The following is a 27295-nucleotide window of genomic DNA, read 5'->3' as shown; positions in this document are numbered from 1 at the left end:
GGGCACTACAGTCACCCGTGACAGTCCTGCAAAAACTGTCACGCCCTGCAGCCGACAGTTAGGATGAAATTATTTTCGAAACAGGAGGATGGGGGGATGAAAACCGAACTGTCGGTTGGGTTCGCTACAGCTTAAAGCACAACACTTTCGGCAACGCATGCTTTGAGCAGATTGTTCAGATACAGCCTGGGTTCTCGCACGTGTGCGATGTAGCCGAAGCATTACGATTCGTTACCGACGGTACAGCAGCGAACCGAGTGGTAAGGAAAACCGAGACAGTTTTTTTGGCAAGAAAAAAGCTGTCATAGCAAAGCTGTACTTTTCGGAAGCCTGGGCAGGAGCAATGGGACGCATCGAACAACGCAAGATGGATGCATGGGTTAATCCCGCGACTTTCAGACTGGGTAAATCGGAAGTATGGAGAGCTCAACTTTCGCAGTTCCTTTCGGGTCATGGGTGCTTTAAGCAATACTTTCATCGGTTTAAGCTTATCAGCTCGCCTTATTGCCCGGAACGCGTAGATACGGAGGAATCGGCAGAACATGCTATCTTTGTCTGCCCCAGGTTCATTTCAGCTAACATGACATGACAAGCTAACGAAAGGTCTTGGGCCTCGTATGACACTACAATTCAAAAGCAGTAATCCTGCAGGAGTGGATGCTGTGACGGGCGCGAGTTACTTTGAAAGCGTTACCTAATCGGCACACTTTTCGAGGTCCCCGGGGTAGTGGTTGCTGTGGAAAAGGGTGAGATGTATAAGTGCATGAGCACAGCCTACCCCTTGATGTAGTACCATAGGGTGAAACCAAGGGGCACATCTGGCACACGAAGCCCAAGGTGGTTTTAGAGGGACGAACCCACTCACGGCAGCAAACACCCGGCTGTTATGGTTTGAATTCAAATTTCCATCTTGTAAAAAAAAAAAACCACGTCCATCTTTACCACATCATTATCGAAAAAGTGTTTCAAATACAGAAGCGTCGTTATCATGCATGATTGTTTATATGATTTGGTCGAAGAAGGAAAATTTGACTGCTTTGATTTTTTTTGGCTCTGAATGTAGTCAAGCATGGCTCAGTGAAAATGATTGATTTTCGGAAAATTGTAATATGGTAATCAAGCGCTTTCAGAATGTTGTAGAAATTTTAGGAAAGACAAGCAGGACCAGAATAGAGATGGTGCCCGTAAATATCAGAACGAGTATATGCGGGGTTCCGCTGCCCACTGGGATGAAACATTTTCACACGAGTGTCAGTTAGTTATTTGAAGCGGTCGCAAGTTGGCGAGGCGCGTACAAATAAGCTCACAGATCAAAACAAACTTGCCCGTTGAAGTTCCGTTCTCGGTTTACACATTCCAGATTAATCCAGCAGCCCGCAGCATTATCTTTATGAATATGTATGTATGTATGTATGAAAGAAAACAAACTTTTTTTCGTTTGAACTAAAGAAATTTTGCGACAGGAAATGGAAAGCGCATTACTTCCCATGAATGTTTGTGGGTATGTTATTGCAGATAGACAGAAATTCTAAGATAAACTATTATTTCTGAAAAATCGATACCGAACGACATCTTGAAGCAACCAAGCTGAAAATCACGTGCCATCAGCAATTACTGAATGATTTATCGGTTGATTCCCATTTGGCACCCGTTGGGGGGAAGATTAATGTAACACTAGACTGAGTCGATTTGGGGTCATTTTGGAATTTCTCAAACCCTGGGGTCTTAAAAGCTTCGTCTTGGTCCAAAACTCATCCATGATTTTTTGCAAAATTTTTAAGTAACGTTTACATGAGTAAATTTGAACTTTTAGGTTTGTATGGGAAAATTGAATATTTTGTACTGAAAAATCAACATCATTTTTGTTTTGTCTGTGGAACCGAGCCAGCTGATGATTTTTGTGCCAATTTATAAAATTCCTAAAGGAAATTTTCCGCTGAACAACTTTGTCGAAGACCATAACTTCGTATATTATTAGGAAATAAAGTTATTAGCTGTTTAACAGGGGTATGTCTTTTCACATTGATTAACAATAAATTCAATTGAAATCACTGCTTGAGCCTCGCGAATTGTTGCATAGAAAGTATTCACGCATTACCTCGCTAGGCACCCTGCAGGGATGTCAATTGAATTTATTGTTTATCAGTGCGAAAAGACATACCCCTGTAAAACAGCTTATAACTTTTTATCCTATTATGATACGAAATTAAGGTCTTCGACAAAGTTGTTCAGCGGAAAATTTCCTTTAGGAATTTTATAAATTGGCACAAAAATCATCAGCTGCCTCGGTTCCACAGACAAAACAAAAATGATGTTGATTTTTCAGTACAAAATATTCAATTTTCCCATACAAACCTAAAAGTTCAAATTTACTCATGTAAACGTTACTTAAAAATTTTGCAAAAAATCATGGATGAGTTTTGGACCAAGACGAAGCTTTTAAGACCCCAGGGTTTGAGAAATTCCAAAATGACCCCAAATCGACTCAGTCTAATGTAACACCGTGTCTGTTAATCGGTATTATATTAATTAAAATGTAATTAAACAGTTCCAACCTCAACTGGGCCTTAAATCAATCATCAGCCCAACCAGTAAGTTAGTTCAGTCAGTGCAGGCAATGTGGTTTGAAGCAACTTATTTAGTAGCTTAGAAGTCTTGTTTAGCATTAACGTAATCTAAGCGAGGTATGACGGCAGATATGTGCTAGGAGCTAGCCTATTTTTACACTACTCGATAGAGATTAGTCTAACTCAAGATCACTTTGTCACGAAATATGCCGTAAAACTGCGGTAAAAGTAAATCGGCAGCTCGATCAGATGCCGCCATCCTAAGCTAGCGGTCTGTTTTTGGTATTAATTCAATTATCGTTTGCTCACATTTGATCACCCTGCTGCCGGTGACTAACAAATGCCCTTTGGGCTGATTATCCGACCATTGGCATTGCGTTGATGTGCCAGGCAGGATGCCTATTAAAAACTCAAAACACCGGCTCTGATCGAGTGATTAGAACGTTCAACCGTATACCTGGTACCGGATCGATTGAAGCCGCAAGAAGCTGCCATGATTATGTGCGCTGTGTATGATCTGGGTAACGGTTCTGAGATAATTCTCTCACCTCATCCAAATCACGAGGGGTTATTAATCGATGCCAAGCACGCACCTCCGGATGGAACAGTTATTGTAGGGGGAGGCATCTTCACGGAGATCTCCAAGTAGTATTTTTCGATTGCAACGGTGCACGCTCTCAGAAACCCACACGCTAATTTATCGATCGACATCATTCACTCACCAAGTAGCAACGATAGCGCCAATAGTTAATCCATAGTTAGGACCGTAAACTACGGTAGTTATTTTCCAGGCTTGTCACGCCCAGGGACGAGCGATTAATCGGCGTTAGATTGCACTTTTGTGGACGCACCTCACCACGAGTAGATCCGTATGGTTTCCATGAACTGCAGCACATAGGGAACTTGCGGTCCCAGAAACTGGACGTTCTTGAAGGATTGAAGCAAGCAATCGGTGCCATTTTAAAACATAGGCTTCAGTAGGGATCGTCCTCGCGAGGGAAGTGCGGATATCATTTGTCAAATTGCCAAATGCTTTCTCGGCTGAGTAGTTGAACTTTCAATGGTAGACGGATCATTACGAGTAACACTCACGAGAGTAGTAATAGCATTGATCACGTTCGTTATATAAATGCGTCTTTCCAGGGACTCAAATTAATCAACCATTATTATTGGGATAGGTGTTTGTTCAACTTATTCTGAAGGTTTGAATTAATGTAGATTTTTCTGCTTGTCACATAATTCATAAGTAACTCTTTATTGCAGGTAATATGGTGACGCTTGGAATTAATAGGCCAACTTGATTTACAATATTTAAATTTATGTGGCATTAGCATATGGCAAATCGAGCTTTTTCAGAAGAGTAATTGCTTATTTAGCTATTGCTTCAAGTTATATGCATTGGAGCCTCACCTGAGATAAGCATATAAGCCTCACCTGAGACTTCACAGTAGAGATTTTAGGGCTCACCTTAAAAGATTAAAATTTTCTTGAATACAATTTCCAAGCAATAAAAAATTCCTTCACAAATTTACGATAAATCTTAATCAGCAAGCATTTCTACGAAAACTTGCAAGTTCCGAAACAAGATTGAGAAGAATCCCACCTCATGATTACAAACCCGAAGGTTTCAATTTTAGATAATAGCATTCCCAATTTATTCCGTTATCATAATTGCCATTCACATCGTTCTGTAGATGGGCAACATCGAGCCTAAAAGCGGTCGACAAAAAGGTAATTTTAGTTCTTTTATTCCGAAAGTAAGAACGTTAAGTTTCGTGTCCTGGAAAACGTCGTGTGTTATTTGTGTGGTTATCCAGAAGCAACCACTTTAAAATTAGAGCGGCAGATGGAGTTTCAAAATGAAAACAAACATGATTTCATTTTCTTAACTGAAACATGGTAAAGGGTGATACGGTCAAAATTTGGTCAATATCAACTTGACGTATTTCTTTCAATTTTGCATTTAAAAAACCTGAACACCCCTCACTTTGAAGGTGTGTGTGTAGAATGTTGCTCCTATTTTGATTTTGGAATTCACTCTTCAGTTGTCAAAATGCCGTCCAAGGAAGAAGAGCAGCGTATCAAAATTTTGCTCGAATCGAAAATCGAAAACCGGAAGCCGCTGAGACGACAAAGAGAGTTGGCGGTAGTTTCAAGCGAAACCCTAACCTCTCTCTCCGAGATGCCGCAAATAAGCTGGGTGTATCGTCTACAACCGTGCATCGAGCCAAAAATGAGCTGAACTATCGACTTACAAGAAGGTAGTGACTCCAAATCGCGATGATAAACAAAATACGAAGGCCAAAGCGCGATCCCGGAGGCTTTACACGACGATACTGACGAAGTTTGACTGCGTGGTAATGGACGACGAAACCTACGTCAAAGCCGACTACAAGCAGCTTCCGGGACAGGAGTTTTATACGGCAAAAGAAAGGGAAAGGTAGCAGATATTTTCAAGCACATGAAACTGTCAAAGTTCGCGAAGAAATATCTGATTTGGCAAGCCATCTGTACCTGTGGCTTGAAAAGCAGCATTTTCATAGCTTCCGGGACTGTCAACCAAGAAATTTACGTGAAAGAGTGTTTGAATAAACGTCTGCTGCCTTTCGTGAAGAAACACGGTTGTTCCATACTGTTTTGGCCAGATTTGGCATCTTGCCATAACGGTGAAAAGGCCATGGAGTGGTACGCCGCCAACAATGTGCAGGTGGTTCTCAAGGACAAGAACCCTCCCAACACGCCAGAACTCCGCCCAATTGAGAAATACTGAGCTATTGTCAAGCGGAACCTAAAGAAGACAAAAAAAACTGCTAAGGACGAGCAGCAAATTGGCTTTCTGCGGCCAAAAAAGTGGACAAGGTGGATGTACAAAATCTGATGGCAGGGGTTAAGCGTAAGGCCCGGCAATTCGGATTTGGAAAAGCGGAAGCCTAACTGAATATTTTTCCTGAGTTTCATACTAATTAAACATGAAAAAGAAATTTAATTTGTTTTTTTATAAATAAACGATTTCACCGATTTACACGCGTTTTCCCTTGACCAAATTTTGACCGTATCACCCTTTAAAGTGTACTACGTATGCCGTGACCGCGATTCGATCTCATGCCCACTGGCTTAGAAGACTTGAAGGCTATCCTCTACGCTACGGTTTGCGGCTATATTTGACAAGCATTTTTGTTTTTTACCATTTGATTTGATAAGAATCTTATTTTTTATACAATATTGTTAATAATCCACATTATTTTTTCGATTTCCACTGTTTTTATGAAAATGATTTTTTAAGGATATGAAATTGAAATAAAACATTTGAAATTAAATTATAAATTTTGTAATTCCTGCTTTCGCTCTGATTGCAACTTTGTTTTTTTTATATTTTGAATTTGAAATTCATTTGTTAACTGTTACTCAAATCTTGACTTGAAATAATGATTTTAACTTGAGACACTGAATTGTGGTTCAGAATGAAATCCGATCTTTGGTTTCGAATTTTACTCTTGAACTCTCATATCTGTATCTCTATGGAATTTGAATTAATTTCAAGAATTTTAATTCTAAATCTTAATGTTTCCCAATTGTCATGATGGAAATATTCATTCTGCTTTCGATCTTTCTAACTTGCTTTCGATGATCTGCAATTAATCATGAAAAGAAAAACATTTTAATATCTATCTTTGATGTTTTCTAAATCAGAGTATTTTGGGTGATGATAGAGTTATTAAATAAATTGGAAAGAATTTTGCATTATACAGCTTTAATCAGAGTTTTAAGAAAGATTAACTCTTTTGCAATATTTCCACGTGATGTATTAACAATTATTGTTGGAAGACACCGGAAATAATTGTTATTTCAATGCAAATACTAAGCTGATTTCTTTTTTTTTCAATAACGTATATTTAAAAGCCAATTTACTTATACGTTATTGAAAAAAAAAGAAACCAGCTGGTTTCCGTTTTACATAAAAATAAAAAATTGTAATAACTCAACTTCAGTTTTTTGTTTGAGCAAGTAATGTGAATAAATCTGTCAAAAACTGGGCGTTCTTCTAAGATTTTCGGCGAACTGGGCTGAACCCCAGCATTCCTAAATATTAAAATTGAATATTTGAACATGTTCTTTTAAATCCGGATAATCTGGCAATATACTGAACTCATTCCAAGTTCCTTTATATGATCAAAATATTACGTATTCTGTGGGAAGGCATATGAAAAAAAAATTCATAAGGGCCCCCGAGAAAAATTGCCTTGGCCCCCCAGATGGCTTAATCCGGCTCTGTTTATAGATCATGATTGATTTTGCTTAAAATCGACACATTTTAAAACTCCATATCACCAAAACTAAATGTGATAGTCAAAATTTGACAAAAGATTCAAATTCAGGACGCTTAAATCTACCAAATCAATCATTAAAACGTAAGCACCAAAATGCTTCTCTTTAGAGTTATCAATTAAATTCTCTAAATAAGTTTTTATAATAGTGAGACGCGTTTATTGAAAAAAAAAATCCTTCTTAAATGGTAACAAAAAACTTGTCTTTTTAAACTTCATATTTAAACTTTAAGTATCAAATGAATTAACAGTATTTTAAAGAACAGTTTTTAAATGAATTAAGCGTATTTTAAAGTCAAGCTTTTTAAATTTTCAGAAATATGATTTTCAATTCTAAATTTTTGGTGTTTTAAAAATTTAAACCTTAATTTTTATTCCTTATTAAAAATTCACATTTCAAATTATTTTTTTTTTCCTCAAATTCAAAACACTACAGTGGAATTTTTCAATCAACCCTTCAGTTGAAAGTGAAGAAAAGAAATGTAAAGATGAATAATAAATTACAATTATCATTATTTTCCAAACAATAAATCATGGTTAATTTAACCTGATCTTACTTTTATTTTAGAATTCAATTTAGTTTCTTAATCCATGGTAGAGGAATATTTATTTAAAAATTAGAAAACCGGACTGCCTAGAAATTATGAGGAAAATTTCTAGCTCAGAGCAAGAAACATAATTTTGAAAAATTTATCCATCGCTTACCGAAGATATCATTGATTTGAAACTTTCGTTGTGATTTGTTATGGAACTTTTAATTCATTTCATCAGTACAATTTTATATTTTATGAGTTTGTGTGATATTTTATAAGCAAGAAAATGATGTAAGTAATCTATTTCCTTATTTATTGTGAATTTTTTTATTATTTTAAGCTTAATTCTAAATTCAAAAAGCCCCCTTTATGGTCTTTCGCACGGCAAATCTGAGCTATTTTATCTTAAAACCTGGTAAAATCCGGGAATTTGATTCCAGCATCTCGACCAAAAATCCGGGCAAATTTGGTCAAAACCCGGGAATTTCTCAACACAAATCGAGATAAAAAAAAATCATGTTGGACGAATAAAACAAAATTTTACAACACATTTGATTTTAGGTTATCGGGGTGCAACTGTAAGGAAATTGAAACTGAATCAGTATCAAGAACTCATTTTTGAAATTTTAGAAAATTGACATTTCTTGAGAAAAAGTCTTTATTGGGAGAGGATTTTAACCCACCGATAACCTGTTTACTTAATTCCGTTCAATTTCGCTAACTGACAATTTTGTGGTTCGATATTAAGGAGTGTATTTGAAAAAAAAGCAACATGTGCATTAGACCACTGCAAGCTTTGTGTGCAAATTTCAAATTCTTAAATTTTACACCTCCTATAACTTATTACGGTTGTTTTTGCTGCCACAAATAGCAATAAAAATTTTGGAAGCGATCCATCCAGTAGTGAATTAGCGGCAAAGAGTTTTAATTGTTTATGGAAATTTGTATGGGAAAACAAAATTTTTCATTCAAAAATCGCCAGAGTTGTTCTGAAAGTTCCAAAAAATATAACTTTGAATGAAAAATGTTCCTTGATTTTTGCAGTACATTTCATGTGAACAAAGCGTAAACCTAACCTTGCATAGCCAGAGAATTTATTGGTTTATATAACCTTTGCAAAAACATCTCATGAAATTACCAAATGCTCTAGCAAGCAAAGTCTGCCATTTTAAAATACTTTTCAGTGTATTTAGCTTTTTTATTTTGAAATGGTTATAACTTTTTTCATGAAATGCTAAGCTACTTTTCATGTTAGCAAAAAATGAAGCTTATGAGTAGTTAAAACCAGAAATTAAAGACCAACTTCATTTCAAGCTTATTTGAATTTTCTGGATGATTTAATGTGCAAAAATTTCTTCTTCAATAAAAATTTCGATACAAAATTAAAACGCGTTGTGCTAACTCAGGAATCAACCAAATCATCTAAATTTTTATACTGATTCTTGGTGACCGAAAAGGCATCGGAAAAATATATGGGAGCAAAAATTCATTTTTTGCAGCGGTCTAATGTGCAAGACTTCTTAAACAGCATGAGTAAGGGTAAGTTTTTATGAGTCTGTGTTGCATGGATTTTTTTGGTTGTTTGGGAAAAACGTGTTGAAAACAAATAAATTTGACTATGTATTTTTAAGGATATTTTTCTGATCGATTCGATGATTTCGAAATGTCAAAATCAATAAACTTTTTTTTTCTTCATTTGAAATGGTTCATCCTTTAAAAAAAACCCTATACGAACAGAGAATTTTAGATCTTTAAATACATACAATTTTGAAAGAATAACGTAAAATCAGTATCTATCATAAAAAGTGACTTCGGAAAAAATATAAGAGCTACTTGAAGTGAAGAGAAGTGGAAAGCACAAGAAAAAGTTATTTTACTAGCAATTTCTCATTGTTTATGAAAACCTTAAAAATATGGTTTTATTTTTGAAACGTGATAAAGCCGCAATAAACTTCAAATTCTATTTTTAAATTTGTTCCAGACATTTATGAACTCTGAAGAAGTATGAAGAACAAATAAATAAATAATTTTACTTTAACATCTGAATGAAGATAAATAAAAAAAAGTTTCAGTATCAAAATTCAGTTTTTCAAATTTCGTTTGTTGATATTACAAATTTTATATTTTGTAAACTATTTTTAAAACCTTCATTATTAAATTGCCGGATATTCTTCCTACTTAATTGAATTCCTCCATGACACATATCTTGAAAAGTGTGTTTTGAAAAAAAAACATCTCGAAGTGAAAGAAGCGTTAAGGGAAAAACAAATCAACAACTCTCGAGAAAACAACAAACAACAAGATAAACTTTGTTCGACAATCCTCGCCAAACACCCTCACTGTCCATTGAATATGAAATCGGGTGCAACCAACCAAAAATTTGGCAGTGTGTGTTTAGTTGTTATTATTTTGGACTACCCCTACTCGAAATTTGTACCGAAAGCCAATCATTTGAACGGTGCGGTCATTCGGATCATCCACTGAACACTACTGAGTAAAAAAAAATCTAAATGATATGAAAAACAAAACCAACCTAATAAAAATTAATGCCTCGATCGAAGGGATAAATCCATATTCACTTCGAGCTCATCACCATTCCGATCGGTACGCTTCGCTGACATATCCTCTTGAAAGGTCGACCGAAACACACGAACGAAGAAGGTATCAACAACAATTTCAGTTCATTCAGCAAACAGGATGCACTTCAATGTGAATGTAACGAGATGGTTTCGCATTTAGTTGGGGGGTTGTTTATATTTTTTCATCTTCATTTGTACCCTGGGCATCGTAAAAATTAGAACAAAAAGGAAGCGAACAGCATGTGGAAACCAACAATCTCGTGTGGTGGATTTGCTTCGTTGCCAGCCATTTGCAAATGCCAATTCGTTGAGTGCCATAATTTTTGCAAGGATTTTATTTAAGCGAACTCCTATATGAACTAATTCCAGCAATCCGTGAAGGTCGCCTTCATACGGCAAACTTAAGATTTGTTTTATTTTAAATTAAACACAACAACGATTTTTTTGCAAAATCAAATTTTAACATCTTTTCCATTCCAACAAAGCAAAACAGAACTATAAAACACAACACGCTAACAAAATTCAACGAACCATAGCCTCGGTTGAGGGAAGGATCGTCCGTTCTAGTTCACGGATTAGAACGTCCTTGTTTAAGTTTAGCGAGTGCTGCTTCCCTGTTTTAATTTTTGTTCAACTTCCCATTTTGATATTTACACAAACGAATAGATAAACCACACACTTCAACGAACATTCACTAATTGTGTCTTTGACTTGTTTTTGTATTCTTTCACCCATTTAAAATATTTAAAAATTAAAATTTTTTAAAGAAAACTTACCTTAACAGGATCGTCAGCTGAAGGTCGTGGCTGAGCCGATCCAGAGCCGCGGTTCCTTCCACCCGGATGGAGTTGATTTTTTCCCGTAGATTTCGGGAACAGGCGGCGGCACCGTGCCGTTCCCGAAGAATCTCCAAAATGTTCGGTTGCCGCAGGAATGCTACGACCTGTGAATGAAGGAAAAATTGATTGATCAGTTCATACAAAACCGTTAGTTTTGGGCAACTTTTCAAAAAAACCGTTGCCAAAATCGAATGGTTTTTTTAGTCACTCTTTTATTTTTGATTTTTATTTCAAATAAGTCTAAATGGATGTAAAACTTTATATTAGCATAAAAATTTTCAATTTGACTCAATTCCATTAGTTTTAAGCAGTGAAACATGGAAAAATTAAAGTTTTTACTGTTTAAAACCATCATAATTAAGCCGAATTGACAAATTTCATGCTAATATTCCATTTTACATTAATTTTGATTAATTTGAAATGAAAATAAAAAATAAAAAAGAGACAAAAAAAAACGTATTTTTTGGATGTTGCCAAAAACGAAGTTGCCAAAAAATTTTCTCAAAATTACAATACATATGAAATTAAATCAATACAGATTGACCTGACAACGCTCTAGTATCGGATCACTTTTATAATTTTTCATTAATTAACGAGTCAATATAGAAATTTTATGATAGATGAGAATTGTTCAACGATTTCGCCATTACTGATCAAAATTTTTAAATTATGGTTTGTAGGCTTTTTTTCTTAAACGATCATTTATTATAGCAATGGTTGTTTTAACACAAAAACACTTAATTTACATTTTAAACGAGAAATACAAACTTTTTGCTTCATATTTTCTATTTTTTTTTAATTTTATTTTTAATTTTTATTTTTAAATTTATTTCATATTTCATATTTTTTAAATAATACCATTAAAGTTTCTAACAATTTTTAAAGTTTCATTTGGTTCTCATGAATATTGAACAGCAAAAGGTTATATGATATAGGATATATGAGAAACCGAAATTTAATTATGTTTTGGGAGTTTTCCTAATAGTAAAAATAACACAGAAATTTATACTGATAGAGCTTCAAAATATGAAAAGGATGTTTTATGAATGGATTTTTGAGAAAAATCAACCTAGAGATCCAATTGAATATCAATTTAGTTCGTGATCCTGGAGGTTATTGGCTTATAATTCAAATTTGATGAAAAAAGTGGTTCAACTCTTTGACGTCGTTCTTCAAAAATGGCAAAAAAAGGCAGCCCAATTTGCCATATTTTGTGGCCCAGAAATGTGGGAATCTATCCAACGTAAAATTAGAGTGGAGTTATGTGGAGTTTTTTTTAAATCTCTAGTTGAAGTTATAAAATTCAAAATATTTATAGTTTTTTGCAACTAAATTTCATATAAAAAATGTCAACTTTATTCCAAATCACAAATTTTTATTAGATAAAATGTAAAATATGCCTAACAAAAATATAAAAATAATTGCAAAGCAATATATATTCGCGATTTGAATATCTATTCGTTTTTCAATGTAAGCAAATATTTGGGAATTTTTCAAAAAATATTCAATCTTTTCTTAGCATTTCTTTGAGAACTCCGAAACAGGTAAACTTAAGACTATCATTTTCATGGTTTCATTTAGCTTGAAAATGCCGGAACACGATGAAATATTTGGATAGATAATTATGAGCGCTTCAAAAATCGATTTTCTGTCAGCTTTTCTGGGTTTTGGACCACTGTGCGCCGTCCCGCTTTTTTTTCTATTTGTGTCGCTTTTTTCTCAGAATGTCCTGCTTTTTTTCTTAGAAAACTTTTGTGGTAGACTTAACCCCCTCCGATTCTATCACTTCAGAATAGATAGTCAGCGCTTGATGAAAACGGTACTTATAAAATATCTCCTCGATCATATTCAACTCCTGTCATTCACCGTTAAGGCAGTAAAACTGAACAACAATTTTATGAAGTTTCACTGATTTACTCTGAAAAAAAAAACCTAATTTAGCCTCATTATAAATTGGTTCAACACACAAAATCAATCAAACATAATGATTTATTCGTATTTTTTTCCTCGAAATAAAAGATTAAAGATTAAATAAATCGTTTAGTTCTTAGCATTTAAGGTTGCCAATTTTTTTCCCTGACATATCCGAACCAGGCGAATCCGGGCTTTTTTATCTAAAAAATTTTTGTCAAAACCTCGAAATTATTCAATAAAAATTAAAAAGAATGCATTTGAAAATATATTTTCTCATGAAAAAACATCAGCAGAATTTGAATCGTTCATCAGGCTTCCGAAAAACTGTACATGATTATTTAAATACTACATGCTCAAAAAATCGTGTACGAACGTAGCAATACAAATAATAATAACTCAGTTTAAGTTTTTTTTCGTTCGATTTTGAAAGAAAGTGAATAATTCTGTGCAAAATCCAAACATTTTTCTACGAAATCCTGGAAACCGGGCCGGACAAGTCCGGTTAAAATCAGGCAATCTAGCAAGCTTATTTTAGCATCACCATAACAACCTGGTTCAGTTGAGCATTCCTTGTGCACGTTCTAGCGATGTTAATATTTTTCGATTGAAGAAAATATTGTTGAGTTATTTCTAATTTGGTTGGTAAATGGTGGATAATGTGCAACATGAGACCCCATAGTGGTCATATCACCTCTTATTCACAACTCCTATCTCTACCTCCCCACGGGCCGGCTGGGATGCGAGTAACCTAAGCCGAGATCGGGTACCCATTCCCGGCCTCACGCGTCTGTTCTCCAGGTCAGGGGCATCGTGCAACAACAACCGAGCGTCTGTTCTCCATGTCAGGGGCGGCTCGACTCGAACAGCGTCTGTCTCGCAGCGAGCAGCTGAATTTATGAAATGCGGCTCCCGCCAGCTAAGTCCAAGATGGCAGCCCATCGCGGGATAGGGACTTTAGGCTAACAACCTACTGCTCCTGATATCTTGTATTGTTACGGAAAGTGAGAGAAGAAATAACCGAATTGGAACTTTGGCAACGACTTTTAGCATGAAAACACGGACTAAAATTGGAACTTGGAATGTTTTGACCCTTGCCCAGCCAGGTAAGCTGGCTCAACTTGCTAGAGAAGCTAGCCGCCTCAAGCTAGAGATATTGGGACTGAGCGAAGTCCGTTGGCCTAACACTGGAGAACACAAGACACAGTCTGGGCAAGTACTGCTTTACTCTGGCATACGAGGAGAACACGCTACTCGGGAACGAGGAGTTGGTTTCCTATTAAGCCCGCAGGCCCATGCGGCCCTCATAAGATGGGAACCGATAAACGAAAGAATAATCGTAGCCAGATTCAGAACACGGGTTAGAAACCTTACAATGGTCCAGTGTTAGATGCGCCAACTGACGCCAACTTCAACGCAAAGATTGACTCCGACAATAAGGACCTTGAGCGCATCATGGGGCGCCATGGCCTAGGACAGATGAGCGAAAACGGAGAGCTGTTTGTAGAATTTTGTGGCAACAACATTATGGTGATTGATGGATCGCTCTTCCCCCATCGACCAGCACATAAGGTCACTTGGGTATCCAGAGATGGCCGAACAGAAAATCAAATTGACCACATCTGCATCAGCCGAAAATGGAGAAGGAGCCTTCTTGATGTTTGCAACAAACGAAGCGCAGACATTGCAGTCCTTGGCGAGATACGACTGAGAGTTGCGCGTGTCCAACGGTGCGAGTGAAAGTTGGGTGTCGATACGACCTATTACTTGCTCTCTCGGAAGGAGGTCGCCAATAGTCCCTAGTTGCTGGTCAAGCCACGGCAACCGTCTGGGGTGGGCTTCATACGCCTCTTTTGCTGGGCCAGCTAGAGTTGGAGAAACGCTTTGAGCTCAAGGTCGGCTCTCGCTATAAGGGAACTGGTCGGATATCCAAGAAGAACACACAAATGATTTTTGTAAGCAAAATGTTATGTATTATAAACTTACTCTGTGTAGTGTGGGTGTGTAGGGTGTGTTCTGCTTCGCTGCTGCTGCTGGTACCGGCCGGCTGTAACGGGAACCCTTCGATGCTGCGTCTTCAATCGTGGTCATCAATTGACCATTCGAAGCTATGGAACCAGAGGGTAGTTGAATGAATTTTTACGAACCCGTTTGAAGGGATCAAACAACACCCTCTGGAACCAGATCGATATGAGTCGGTTTGGCGGTTATGGTTGTCCTTGTGGTGGATGCCAATTTCCAGCTGGTGCTCTGGATGGTGCCCGCAGCGCTTACGCTCCGCAGGCTCCTCGACAGAGCAACGAAACCCAATCGATTACTGTAGGCTCTGGGTTGCTGGGGATTTTCCGCTGTAGTTGCCCACTGATTTCGTTGGATCCTTTACCTCTTGGGACGGCAATTTTCTGGACCCAACTAGCGGATGGACAAGGGTTGGTCGGGACCTTCTGACCAGTGTTTCTGCTCACCTGCCCAGTTGCCACGTGTAACGGGAGTTGGTTGAGTCGCCTTGGTAGGATTCGTTGCTTGGAATCCTCCTGACTCAGGATGACAATGAATGGCAGAGTAGCGGATTGAAAAGCGGCAATTCACTGGTCCGTTCGCCTCGTGCGAACGGAAGCTCTGTGGAACCCACTTGGTGGGATTCTATGGTCAGATTCTTTAGCCAGAATCTTAAGGCCAATTCTTAAAACAGAATCTTAAGGGGTCCTGGATGAAAACTATGGTTAGGGGGGGTACTTGTTATGGAGGGTAAACCACACTCACTTGACTTGATTGCTTTCGAAGCTTATTTAAACTTTCCACAAATATTGATGTTAACGTTCACGGTTGTAACTTAGTTAACTGTGCGCTGAATACGTGCTTGCGCTTGCGTGACCACAGGTGGAAAGGAAGTCCCCTCTGACCCAACATCCGTTCCATTTTCCACTGACGTTTAGTTGCTGTTATTCTCGTTTCGTTAAGTTTGAGCTTTGTGTGTGTTTGTGTATTTTAAATTTAAATCTGCTGAATGTTTTCCCTGATATCATTTTAATTTGGAGTGTCTTATTTATTTTTATTTTAACCTAGCTGAACCAATTTAATCTCGCCTACTTACATATTTTGTCCCTACTAAAGTGAGTTCCATGGGAAAATTGTCGATGAACTACTTGATGGACTCTTAAAAGCTTTGAGTGTTCAGAAGGAACATTCCAATATGGCTTGCTCTGTGGGGGTTTAACGGGGCAAGACAACCTCAAGGTTACAGACCTCCGCCGCACACAGGGGTAAACTATGAAACAGGCGATCAAAACTATTTTACGCCGAAACTATGCGTTTTAGACCTATAGTGTCTTCGAGACAAATGGCCACCATGACAAGGGCTAAAAAATTAGTTTCTTGAAAAATAGATTAATCCACCTAGTAGTGAGTAAGAAAAACTAACTTTTTTAATATCCATTTTAGAGCTGTATTGTCTGAGAAAAGTTTTTAGCTTGTACCAATTCTAGCAACTTTGCTAAAGAAGTCATATCTGTAACATTAATAGTTTCAAAGTTATGACAATTTTTAGAAAAATAACACCAATTTTCAGTTTTTTCAACATAACTGTTTTGCGCGTGATTTTTCATATAAAATATGTTCTAGAGAGTTTTGAAGACAGAAAAGTTGTACACTTTTGCTGAATATACTGTATAGAAATTTTGAAGTTTAAACGAGATATCTTAAAAATACTTAACAAAAATAGTCATTTTGAACTGGTTATATCTCCTGAGTTCGGACGAGTTCGGGTACATATTTTACAGTTTTGAAATCAGAAAAGTATCGCCTTTCAAATAATGTACAATTCAAAGTGGCCAATTGTGACCTTCATAGTGTAAATGTCAATAGAAGTGAACCGAAAGTGAAGTTTTTATACTAATTTGAGCATAACTATTACTATTAGGCTGCAACATGTACGATTCCTAACAGTAGGCCTACTTGAACCACTTGGACTTGAGATGGTAGATGGGTTCAAATTAGTATCAAAACTTAATTTTTATCTCACTTCTATTGACATTTACACAATGAAGATCAAAATTGGCCACTTTGAGTTGTATATTTTTTGAAAGGCGATACTTTTCTGATTTCAAAACTGTAAAATATGTAACCGAACTCGTCCGAACTCAGGAGATATAACCAGTTCAAAATGACTATTTTTGTTAAGTATTTTTAAGATATCTCGTTTAAACTTCAAAATTTCTATACAGTATATTCAGCAAATGTGTACAACTTTTCTATCTTCAAAACTCTCTAGAACATATTTTATATGAAAAATCACGCGCAAAACAGTTATGTTGAAAAAACTGAAAATTGGTGTTATTTTTCTAAAAATTGTCATAACTTTGAAACTATTAATGTTACAGATATGACTTCTTTAGCAAAGTTGCTAGAATTGGTACAAGCTAAAAACTTTTCTCAGACAATACAGCTCTAAAATGGATATTAAAAAAGTTAGTTTTTCTAACTCACTACTAGGTGGATTAATCTATTTTTCAAGAAACTAATTTTTTAGCCCTTGTCATGGTGGCCATTTGTCTCGAAGACACTATAGGTCTAAAACGCAGAGTTTCGGCGTAAAATAGTTTTGATCGCCTTTTTCATAGTTTACCCCTGTGTGCGCCGGTTGGAGATTCCAGAGGTGAAAATGGCATACGTTGAACAGCTAGAATCCCGAGCCTCGGAGCTGCCGACAGACGGAACAGTCGAAGAACAGTGGTGTAGAATCAAGAATGCCTTTATCACGACGAGCCAAGGTACTCTCGGTAAAGTTTGTGGAAGAAGAAGTGAATGGATGTCGGATGAAACTTGGAGGATGATCGATGATCGGAGAAAGGCGAAAGTCGGAATTGAGCAGTCATGTATCGGGTCAACCGAAGCAGCCGCCCGCTCAGGATATGTGGAGTTATAAAAGGCAGTTAAACGAACTTGTAGACGAGTCACGAGAGCCTGGACAAACTCCCTAGCTCCTTAGTGATACAAGGATTATAGCTAGAATGCCGCTTAAAGACCGAGCAGGTCAGTTATTGACCGATCGAACAGATTTATCTCCCTTGAGATCAAAAGACTGATATCTTGAGTGGGAACTTTGAATAAAATTTGTTCACACATTCTTGCTCTTCCGGCTTATCAGCTAAATCATTGCTGCCAGTGAGTGTGAAAAAAGTGCGTTGTATCGTGTCAATTCAAATTCAATACTACATTAGACTGAGTCGATTTGGGGTCATTTTGAATTTCTCAAACTCTGGGGTCTAAAAAGCTACGTTTTGGGTCAAAACTCATCCGTGTTTTTTTGCAGAGTTTTTGAGTAACCTTTTCATGAGTAAATTTGAACTTTTAGGTTTCTATGGCAAAATTTAATATTTTGTACTGAAAAATCAACATAATGATGCCAGTTACGACAAAAACATTATTAAGGTTTGAAGAGGTTTCGACAACTCCTCCGCAGTTCGTTACGCGTTCGCGTTTGCGTGCACTATGGTATCGGTCTCAGGCGGAAGAATTGCAGTTGCTCTGAGAACCGTGGGTTCTCAAATATGCCTGAAAGAAGTAGACACTAAGTAACTTACCTTATCATTGTAAGCCACCGGAATCTCTGGCGATCCAATACTCAACCGAGGCAAGGCCGGCGGTCGCGGCGGCGGAACCGGAGCCACATCAACCGGCGGAGGCAACACGGTGGCGGGGACGGCAGCAGCAGCGATCAACTGTTCTGAGGGCGGCCGATGCCGGGACCGCAAACAGTCGGTAGGCACACGCGGGTCCATGAAAGACGTACGGCGGTTGACGTGATCGATGAAGAACTGTTTCCCATTTTGGTCCATCTTCGATTCCCAACCGGTTGGGAGATCTTTTTCTGGAGAAGCGAAACAATTTACTAGGGCTACGAGATCCCGATTGTGCTGATAGCGGCTGAAGCAGCTGGGGTCTCGCCGTACTCGGGAGACCATATGTTTGAGGGCAGAGTTGCGGTTGTAGATGAGAATAGCATCGGTGTTGGTGTGAAGCATGGAGTAAAAATCTGGACGGCAGATCATTAGGAGCGCGGGGTGAGCTGAGCGATCTACGGTGAGATTTTCCGTTTGGGTGACAACTTGTCTAGGATTGATGGGTTCAAAGCCAAATCTGGGAGGACTTCTGCTGCCACTGGTTGGGTCTCTCCTATCGTAGATCGTTCGACGGATTGACTGGTATCGGCGATCGAGCTGTTGCCGGTGCTGATCTGGACCGGTCATTCCTGTGTGCGAGCCAGGTCGTTGCCAAGACGTAGTTCGGGTTGTATGATCTATGTAGAAAATTCGCCCATGGCTATCCATCCGAGCTTCCCAAGCAGGTGGAAGGGGTTCGTCTGGTTCAGCAAGCGCTCCTCGAGCTCTCTCGGGAATCGAAGGAAGTCTGGTGCTTGTAAGATGGCGCATGGAAACATCTGTTTCAATGTCGTCTTCACGCCCCTCGGCTACGCGTAGTTGATCAACTCTACTTCCGGTAATTGCTATCAAATCATTGTAGCGCATTTCCGGAGAAACTACGGTTTCCGGTGAGAAGAGATTCCGAGGACGAAGTTCCGGTGGACCGAATCCATCAGATGAAACACGCAGTCTACGAGCATGATGGGTTGGTGTCGGAGGACAAATGAGATCAGCCCGGGTGACCCCAACTCTGGTCAGTGGACGGGGTTGCGGTCTTATCGGTTTGGGATGCATGATAGCTACAGGTGATGATCGATCCGGGGAATGTTCCAAGGGTGACCCTGACCTAGTTGATGACCCTGATGGAGGACTTCTGGCTCTGGGTGAAAGGTTTTGAATCGGTATCAGAACGTGAGTGGGTCTCAGAGGCTCTACATGCATCGCTTCCCCAAGCGTTAAAGGACTTTTGATGTTCTGCCTAGTTCTACCATTAGACAGTGCTCTAGTTAAGGGTCGATGAGGCTTTATTACTCTTAATTCCCCGTCAACAACGATTACAGGATCACTGGAGCATCCCGGCTGTTGACGATCCTCTTCTGGAAAACTGTATTCAGCACGAGTAGCTTTCTTCAACGGAGGCTTCAATACAGGTTTAACATTAGTTTCCGGAATTTCTTGCACCGGTTCGATCTCAGTTGGATTGGCATTCCGATCCAGTCGATTCAATCTCAAAGGAGTATTATCCGACAGACTGCCATCAGTTTCCGGAGTCGCCAAGGGAGCACTTTCAATAATTCCTTCCAAAGGTTGCCTTATAATACGTGCCACCTTGTCATGTTTGATGTGTTTAGGATTCTTCCCGAAAAACTCTCCAGGAGTAAAATCGACTCCTGCCTCACCTTCACCTTCAGCGTTAGCTCCATAAGAAGGTTCATCAGTGTCTATGATGTCGAAGGAAAATTCCTCCGCTCCCTGAATCATTGAAGAGTTAGACTTTTTATGATTCTTCGGAGGCCAAGATCGTTCGAGGGGTCGATGAATTTGAATACTAGGACTTATGATCGATTCCTGTCGTTCATCCAAAGAACTCGTCAATGTCGGACTAGTGGTAGTCCATACACTCAAATACTCCGTAGTAGGTTGCGAGGGCGACGATTTCAGAGATCCATTGTGGCGAACTTTCTTCTTGGTTCCATTTATGGCCATCGGTTCGTCTTCTTGGGAAGTGGTTGGAACTTTGGCTTTCCGGCGTACCCCGGAACACGGAGCCGAAGAGGTTGACGAGCCGCAGGAATCTCCATGATGGCCGCCACCGCCACCGTTGCTCGAGGGTGAGATTGCTGCTGCCGAACAACAAGCTGCTGGAGAAGGCTGCTGCTGATGCTGCTGGTTTTGAGCTTGGGAGTTTCGGGCCGGGGAGGGTTCGCCATCTGTAAATAGTGGAAACATGCATCTGAAGTGATTTTTAATCTATTGTGTATTCCTGTTGAATTGGGTATAAACAGATGAAAAGCCAGAATAATACTCATCTACATATAGTAGCTACTTTTAGATACAGTTTAAAAACATTTTGAAAGGCAAAAATACAACGATGATCTGCTGGTATAACAACTTTATTTTCACAAGGGCGCTCGTTCCTAAGGCTTAGTCACAAGACTTTCCAGCAACAATCTATTGGTTAACAATATTGTTAAGCCGATCTAAAGGCAATAGCTAATTGCACTTTTGAATGTTATGTTAGTCATTAAAGACCTCTTTTTACTGCATACTGTAGTGTGTAAAATATTAGAAATATGTCCTTAGATGACCTTAGAGGTACAGCGACTGTCAAAAATAATCCCGATTGAAGTGACAAAGTTCTCCAAAAACGAAAGAGATTCCACCGATTAAAATTTCACCGAACAACAAAAATACATCAGTGCCAGGAACCAAGATCCATTGTAAGGTCTTTGAGTCCAAGTCATTGAAAGACCTTAAACCTTTGAACCAGATGGAATATTGTCAAACTAAAACCGGCTGGTCCTCAAATCCGGGTCATTGAATCGGATCCTTCGGGAGCCCGTCCGATCGGTGTCACTAGGAGGTCTTTGAACCAGAGGCCAAATGGAAAATCTTGGAACCAGATGGAAGTTGTTGAGGACTGGGAAGGCGTCGAAAACCAAGAGCCACTGTAAAGACGACAACCTCGGAATCAGAGGATGTACCAATGGGAAGGCTATCTGTCAGTTTCCTTGGAACTTTGTTCGCATTTAAAACTCGTTTTTAAATCATGGGCCAAGAAAGTGCTTAAGTCTGTCATAAGGATATTCCTGCTTCAACTTCACCAAGCAACACTACGCCAAGCCATACTACGCTTCAACATAGACTATCTCCCAAGTTCTGGAGCTCAACAACAGATGGCTGCTATCAATGCATGACGTTGAAGGATTGCTGATTGTGGAACATGATGAGGACAAAAAAGGGATGACGTCACGTCTTTAAAACACTGCGGCGAGATCAACCGCCATTATATCTTCATATCTTCTATCTTGTTCATCATTGCGTTTAGAGAGGTAGGTGAAAATTACATTTAGCACTTGCAATAAATACCAGTGCTTTAAAAATCTTCGATAGGTGATACCTAAGACGTGGACTGTAGAGAGACGTCCAGGACCTTGAATTTCGTGCTTAAATGAACTCCATCTCAGGTATCAGGTATCAGAATGGGGGTAGGCTTAATAGCGGCACGTTATCCAAACATACGGGAAAATTGTGCCTAGCCTTTTTTTTATCCAAGATTTCATCATTTACCTGAGAAACCTGAAAAACCTATAAAAGGAAGAAATAAATTGAATCTATTTAAGATGGCATAAAGCCTTTCCACTAGGGATTATTAGCATTAAAGCTCTTTTCTACATTCGGTAAGGAATGATAGAATGTTTTTTAAGTTTAATTTCTTAAACTCAGATTCGCTTAAAGCGTAAGATCCCAGAGTACGAAAACGTAGACTGGCAAATGAGTGACAGTTACATATAAGATGGAAGGGATCTTCCACATCTGATTCACAACTACCACATACTGGAGATTCAGCACGCTGAATGTTGTGCATGTGATAGTTGAGTTTACAATGACCGGAGAGTGCTCTGATCAAGATGCTGCAATGAGATTTATTTAAAGTTAATAAGTAACTCGATATGATTGGAGATGGTTTTTCTAAAAATAATTTAGTTTGACGACAAGTGTCCAACTCTTCTCAGTATCGTTCATGCTGGTTAGAGAACCAAGTTTGAATTTGGTTTCTGAACCAACATGGCGATATTGGGACAGCCGGCTCTGGTCCGTAAAATTCCTTTTCCGACCCAGCTCTAGCGAGTTCGTCGGCGCATTCGTTTCCAAAAATTCCCTTATGTCCGGGTACCCATAGAAGGTTTAATCCATTGCCTTCAGCAAGTTCTTCGATTGCTTTCCGGCATGCGATTACCAGTTTTGATCTAGAACTGGAAGCACTGAGTGATTTGATAGCTGCTTGGCTATCTGAACAGAAGTAAATTGTTCTGAACATAATCTTCTTTTGAAGTGCAATTTGCACTCCATACATAATAGCATATAGCTCAGCCTGAAAGACTGTACAATATTTTCCTAGAGGTTGAGCATATTCTATGTTCAACTCGTGACAGTAAATTCCTGCACCTGCACGGCCGTTTGATAATGAACCGTTAGTATAGAATACAATATGAGAGGACATTTGGTCCTCTACGAAACCTGATAACCATTCTTGAGGAGAAGGAAATTTGACTTTAAACCCCATGTAGGGAAAACTACTCGAGAGTGTTAAATCGTTTGGCGCTAGATTAAACTTGTTTAATCTAACTAATTCAGGCCACACATTTGTATGACTCGATGATCTTTCGATATTTCCTGACAGCCAGAGACCAACTTCCTGTAGACGAAAAGCACATGAGAAGGCTTCCTGTTTTCAGTGATGGTCCCACAGGCCCATTTGGGTCCTTCCTCCACCCCATACGCATCTTTTGAAGAAGGAGGGACAGTTTATCCTTAGGATAATATGTATTGTTAACTTATGTTGTCAATTTCTGTACGACTTGTTCGTCTTACTCCCGCGTATGTCCATCACCGTACAAATTTCTATCTGATGATCCGTCAGATCTTCATCACTATTGTATGATCCTTTTTAGGATTAGTCCTTGTTTCAAATTGTATGTTTTATGTAATTTATTGTCAGCTTCTTAAAAATATTCAAGTTTGAACTGTCTTTGATGCTCCGTGGTAGGCTGTTATACAGTTTCAGTCCATTGTAGAACACAGATCGTTTGGTCATCTCTTTTTTTGTATTTGGTAGTCTGAAATCTTGGGCTCTCCTTGTATTGTATCCGTGTATGTCAACTCCGTACTGCAGACCGTCCAATAAATAGGATGGTAACATTCCTTTTTTCATTTTGTAGATAAAAATCATACTGTTGTAAGCAATCCTCTGCTTTACTGACATCCATTGCAACATATCAAGCATAAGAGCACTAGGAGTATATCGGTTGCATCTTATTACCACTCGCATTATCTTGTTTTGTATTCTTTGCAGCCTCTTTGTCTGCGTGTCTGGTGCATGAAGCAATATTGTAGCGCAATAATCAAAGTGTGGCATAATAACTGATTTCACGTAGATAATTTTTGACCAGAAAGTCATATATCTGCTTATCCGACAAAGTATTCCATATTTCATGGCAATCTTCTTAATAGTGTAGTCAATGTGGGCTATAAAGTTTAACTTTTCATCTATCTGTACTCCTAAGTATTTAACTTGATGTTCTCTTTCGATTGCATAACCATCAATCAACAAGTTTGAACACTCTCCAATTTTGCGGTTGCCAATGATCATCCAGTTGGTTTTATTGAGATTCAGACACAACTTTCTCTGTTTTAGGAAATCTGCAATATTTTTCAAATCAGCATTTGCTTTTTGAATAACAAGCTCTAAGTCATTTCCACTCCAGTAGGAGACTGAATCATCCGCAAATAGCTTAAGACGACCGTACTGTAGGCATTGTTTCATGTCGTTGATGTACAGTATAAATAACAATGGACCCAAGACACTTCCTTGTGGGACACCTAAGTTATTTTCTCTGTATCGCGAGTAAGTTGAACCAAATTTTGTTCTTTGCATTCTGTTATCTAAATAATTCTTAAACCAGTTAAGAACCGTATCATTGATACCAACTCTCACTAGTACATCTATCAGCAATAACCGATCAATCGATTCAAATGCTCTCTTAAAATCCAAAAACACAGCAATTGTGTAGCTACCATTTTCAATATTGATCTTCCAGTTTCGAAGTATCAAATTCACAGCAGCTTCTGTTGAATGTTGTTTCCTAAATCCAGACTGCTCTGCAATAAGTATTTCTTGGGACTCAATAAAGTTTAAAAACTGTTTTTTTACTGCTAATTCTAGCACTTTTTCTTGGATTTCCAACATATTTATAGGACGGAATAACATTTCCTCACGTGCATTTTTCTGTTTTTCTAAAAACTGTTTATAAAGCTTATCTCTTCGTTTTTTTATCTCACTAAGACTACTAGAGTACCAATTAGTACCCGAACCAGTACCATTTAGTACCGATGTTTGGCGAACACTTTTCCGCTTTACTAGTGCATTAACACTATTTTTTAACAATAAATCGAAACGTCTTGTGCGTTATTATATTCCAAAGTAATTTTCCTTGCTAAAGAAAAGTGCAGTATCATCAACTAACAACGTTAGGGCACTATGTAGAGGCAGTGATGTCAACTGTTTTTCTGAAATGACTGGAAGATTTTGAAAAAAAAAACTGGAAAACTGTGGAAAAGGCTGGATGGCGAAGTTTATAGGTGTTAACTTTTTTTTTGTCGCCTGATTGCAATATTGCAGTCTAGGGGACATGGTTGGTCCGCACTTCTCAAATCCGAAAGTGCGCTTTGTAAATCGGCACCGTTATCTTCTACGATTTTTAGAGCACCACATTTCATTCTGAAATGCTCTACACTCGTTTCCGAGTACAACCGAAGCCAAGTGCCGAGCAAAACCGGTGCCCCAATAGCAACACTACGGTGTGAGCAGGAGAAATCCCGAAACACGCAACTGAAGTGCATTTTTTTCCTTCTCTTCCTACCACAGTAGGCAAACAAACAGCGATATTGCTTCCTCTTCTTCCTTTTCTTGTTGGGAAAGAACCAAGCCTACTGAGTTGCTTTAGCGCTGCTCCCCTACACTTAATGAGATGATTTTTTTCTCTTGCACTCACCCTGGCGAAGCGTTCTCTGCTCTTTGATTGGGTGTACGCCCGGCGTCTTAACAGAGCAGGGCAAGTGTTTCAGAACGAAAAGTTCACTGAATTGCATTTTTCAAGCCGCTCGGGGAGAAATGGACAACCACGCTAGGGGATAACACTTATTACTTCATCATCATCCTCAAATACACTATCAATGCCTGAGACTATTGTGGTGAAGTCGGCGGTACTACGTTTTATGCTTTACTTCCCGTTTTATCATCATCTTCGTGGCATTCCTCACTCTTCAATTACTAATTCGAATCATTTCTGCCATTTTTGCAACGAAAATTTTAAATTTTTACTGTTTTGTCTGAAAATTCATGTCGAAACTCAAAAGTCTGGAAATGTCTGGAAGAAATGACAAAAGTCTGGAAGTATGGAAACCTAAAAAAATGTCTGGCGAAAGATCAAAAAGTCTGGAAGATCCAGAAAAAATCTGGAAGGTTGACATCACTGTGTAGAGGAAGATTCAGAAGATAATTGACATAGAAGAGAAAGAGCAATATTTTAAAATCGATCATAATGATTATGATCATAACAAAGGCTAAAATGAATTATGTAGAATATTGAATTGAATCGAAGGTGCCTCACCTATATAATTCAAACTGGCCGCTTCCAGCAGCTGACCATCGCTAGCAGCCGGAAGCTCATGATTCCGTTCCAATTCCAGCTTTTGCTGCTCCGCCAGGATTTCAAAAGCTTTCAAATCCAAACACTCTTCATACGGGGTGGGAGGAAAATTATCCTGTTCCTGATTTTTCAGTTCAATCGGGTCCTCATCCTCATGATCGTCGTCATCAGTTCTCACCGGTCCCAGAAACAGTTCTCCCGGACGTTCTGGGTGGTTTTCGTGGGAGGATAACAAAGGGCAGTTGCCAACTGCCCCTTCCAGCTCTTCTTCCATTTCGTCCGATGGGTCCCTTAAAAACGAAAATTCTATCAATCGATTTGATTTTGGTTATGAAATAACAGGAAATCATACCTGGAACAATCCTTGCCACCCGGAGCTGACTCCGGCTGCTCGGAACAACTCATGTTCTGCTACCATAAATTTACTACGTTTGCACCGGACCTGGTTCTAATTACATGCTGTAATCGGTTGTTGTCCCGTTCCAATTACAATTTACTGCTGCCCTTTCCTTTTTATTGCTTTCTGTCGTCGTCTCGTCGTGTCACGAAAAACTGGCTCTACTTTTTGGCGACAGTCTGTCTGGGTTCATAAAATTCTAGCCATATTTTCTTCCATCGTCTCAAGCGAATATATTCTGAGTTGTTTTGAGAATCATTTTCCCACGAATTTGTTGATATTCCTTTGATTAGAGATTTTCATCTTTTCTTTTGATTGATTTTAGCTGAAAAACCTCTAAAAAGGATTTTATTTAGAAAAAAACAAACTTTTCCTTGTGCCTTCCTTTATAACACACACTTGAATTTCGATCCGAAAAGATTAATCGATTTCAACTTAACCAGCCCAATATATCGGATGTTTCCGGTTCCGTCCCACGGAATTTTCCAATCATTTTCACAAATCACTTTTCCGAAACAGCTTTATCGAACATTTCGACCCAATTTCTGATACCAATAAGAACGTGAAAATTTCCAACAAGAGATTCAGCCCGAAGAAAATGCACTTTTTGACAGCAACGCGTCCGCTGTCAAAAGTTGCGCAACCTGACACGCACACACCTGGAGGGCAAACGAAAAAGGAAAAATGTTTCACCAACACCAATCGACCCGATCAGATGGGGATGTAAACAACGCTGGAACCGACCGGCATCTGGTTGGAAGCAAAACAAAAAACAGCTGATTCCCGTGGG

The 27295-nt window shown here is 38.6% G+C and overlaps 1 protein-coding gene across 1 annotated transcript; it reads right to left on the bottom strand.

Annotated features, from left to right (window-relative positions):
- Positions 1–4177: 4177 nt before the first annotated feature.
- LOC129760269 (uncharacterized) lies at positions 4178–27081 on the bottom strand. Its single transcript, XM_055757885.1, has 6 exons — positions 26905–27081; positions 26461–26841; positions 26070–26398; positions 18337–20606; positions 10781–10947; positions 4178–4277 (listed from the first exon to the last, which is right to left on the bottom strand). The coding sequence occupies exons 2-6, from the start codon at positions 26511–26513 to the stop codon at positions 4178–4180; spliced, it is 2919 nt and encodes a 972-aa protein (XP_055613860.1). The 5' UTR covers positions 26514–26841; positions 26905–27081.
- Between the last annotated feature and the right edge of the window lie 214 nt (positions 27082–27295).

Source organism: Uranotaenia lowii, chromosome 1 (genome assembly GCF_029784155.1).
Source record: "Uranotaenia lowii strain MFRU-FL chromosome 1, ASM2978415v1, whole genome shotgun sequence".
Lineage (NCBI taxonomy): Eukaryota > Metazoa > Arthropoda > Insecta > Diptera > Culicidae > Uranotaenia > Uranotaenia lowii.
The sequence above is the reverse complement of the archived record's forward strand: the minus strand, read 5'-3'. Positions and strand labels throughout refer to the sequence as shown.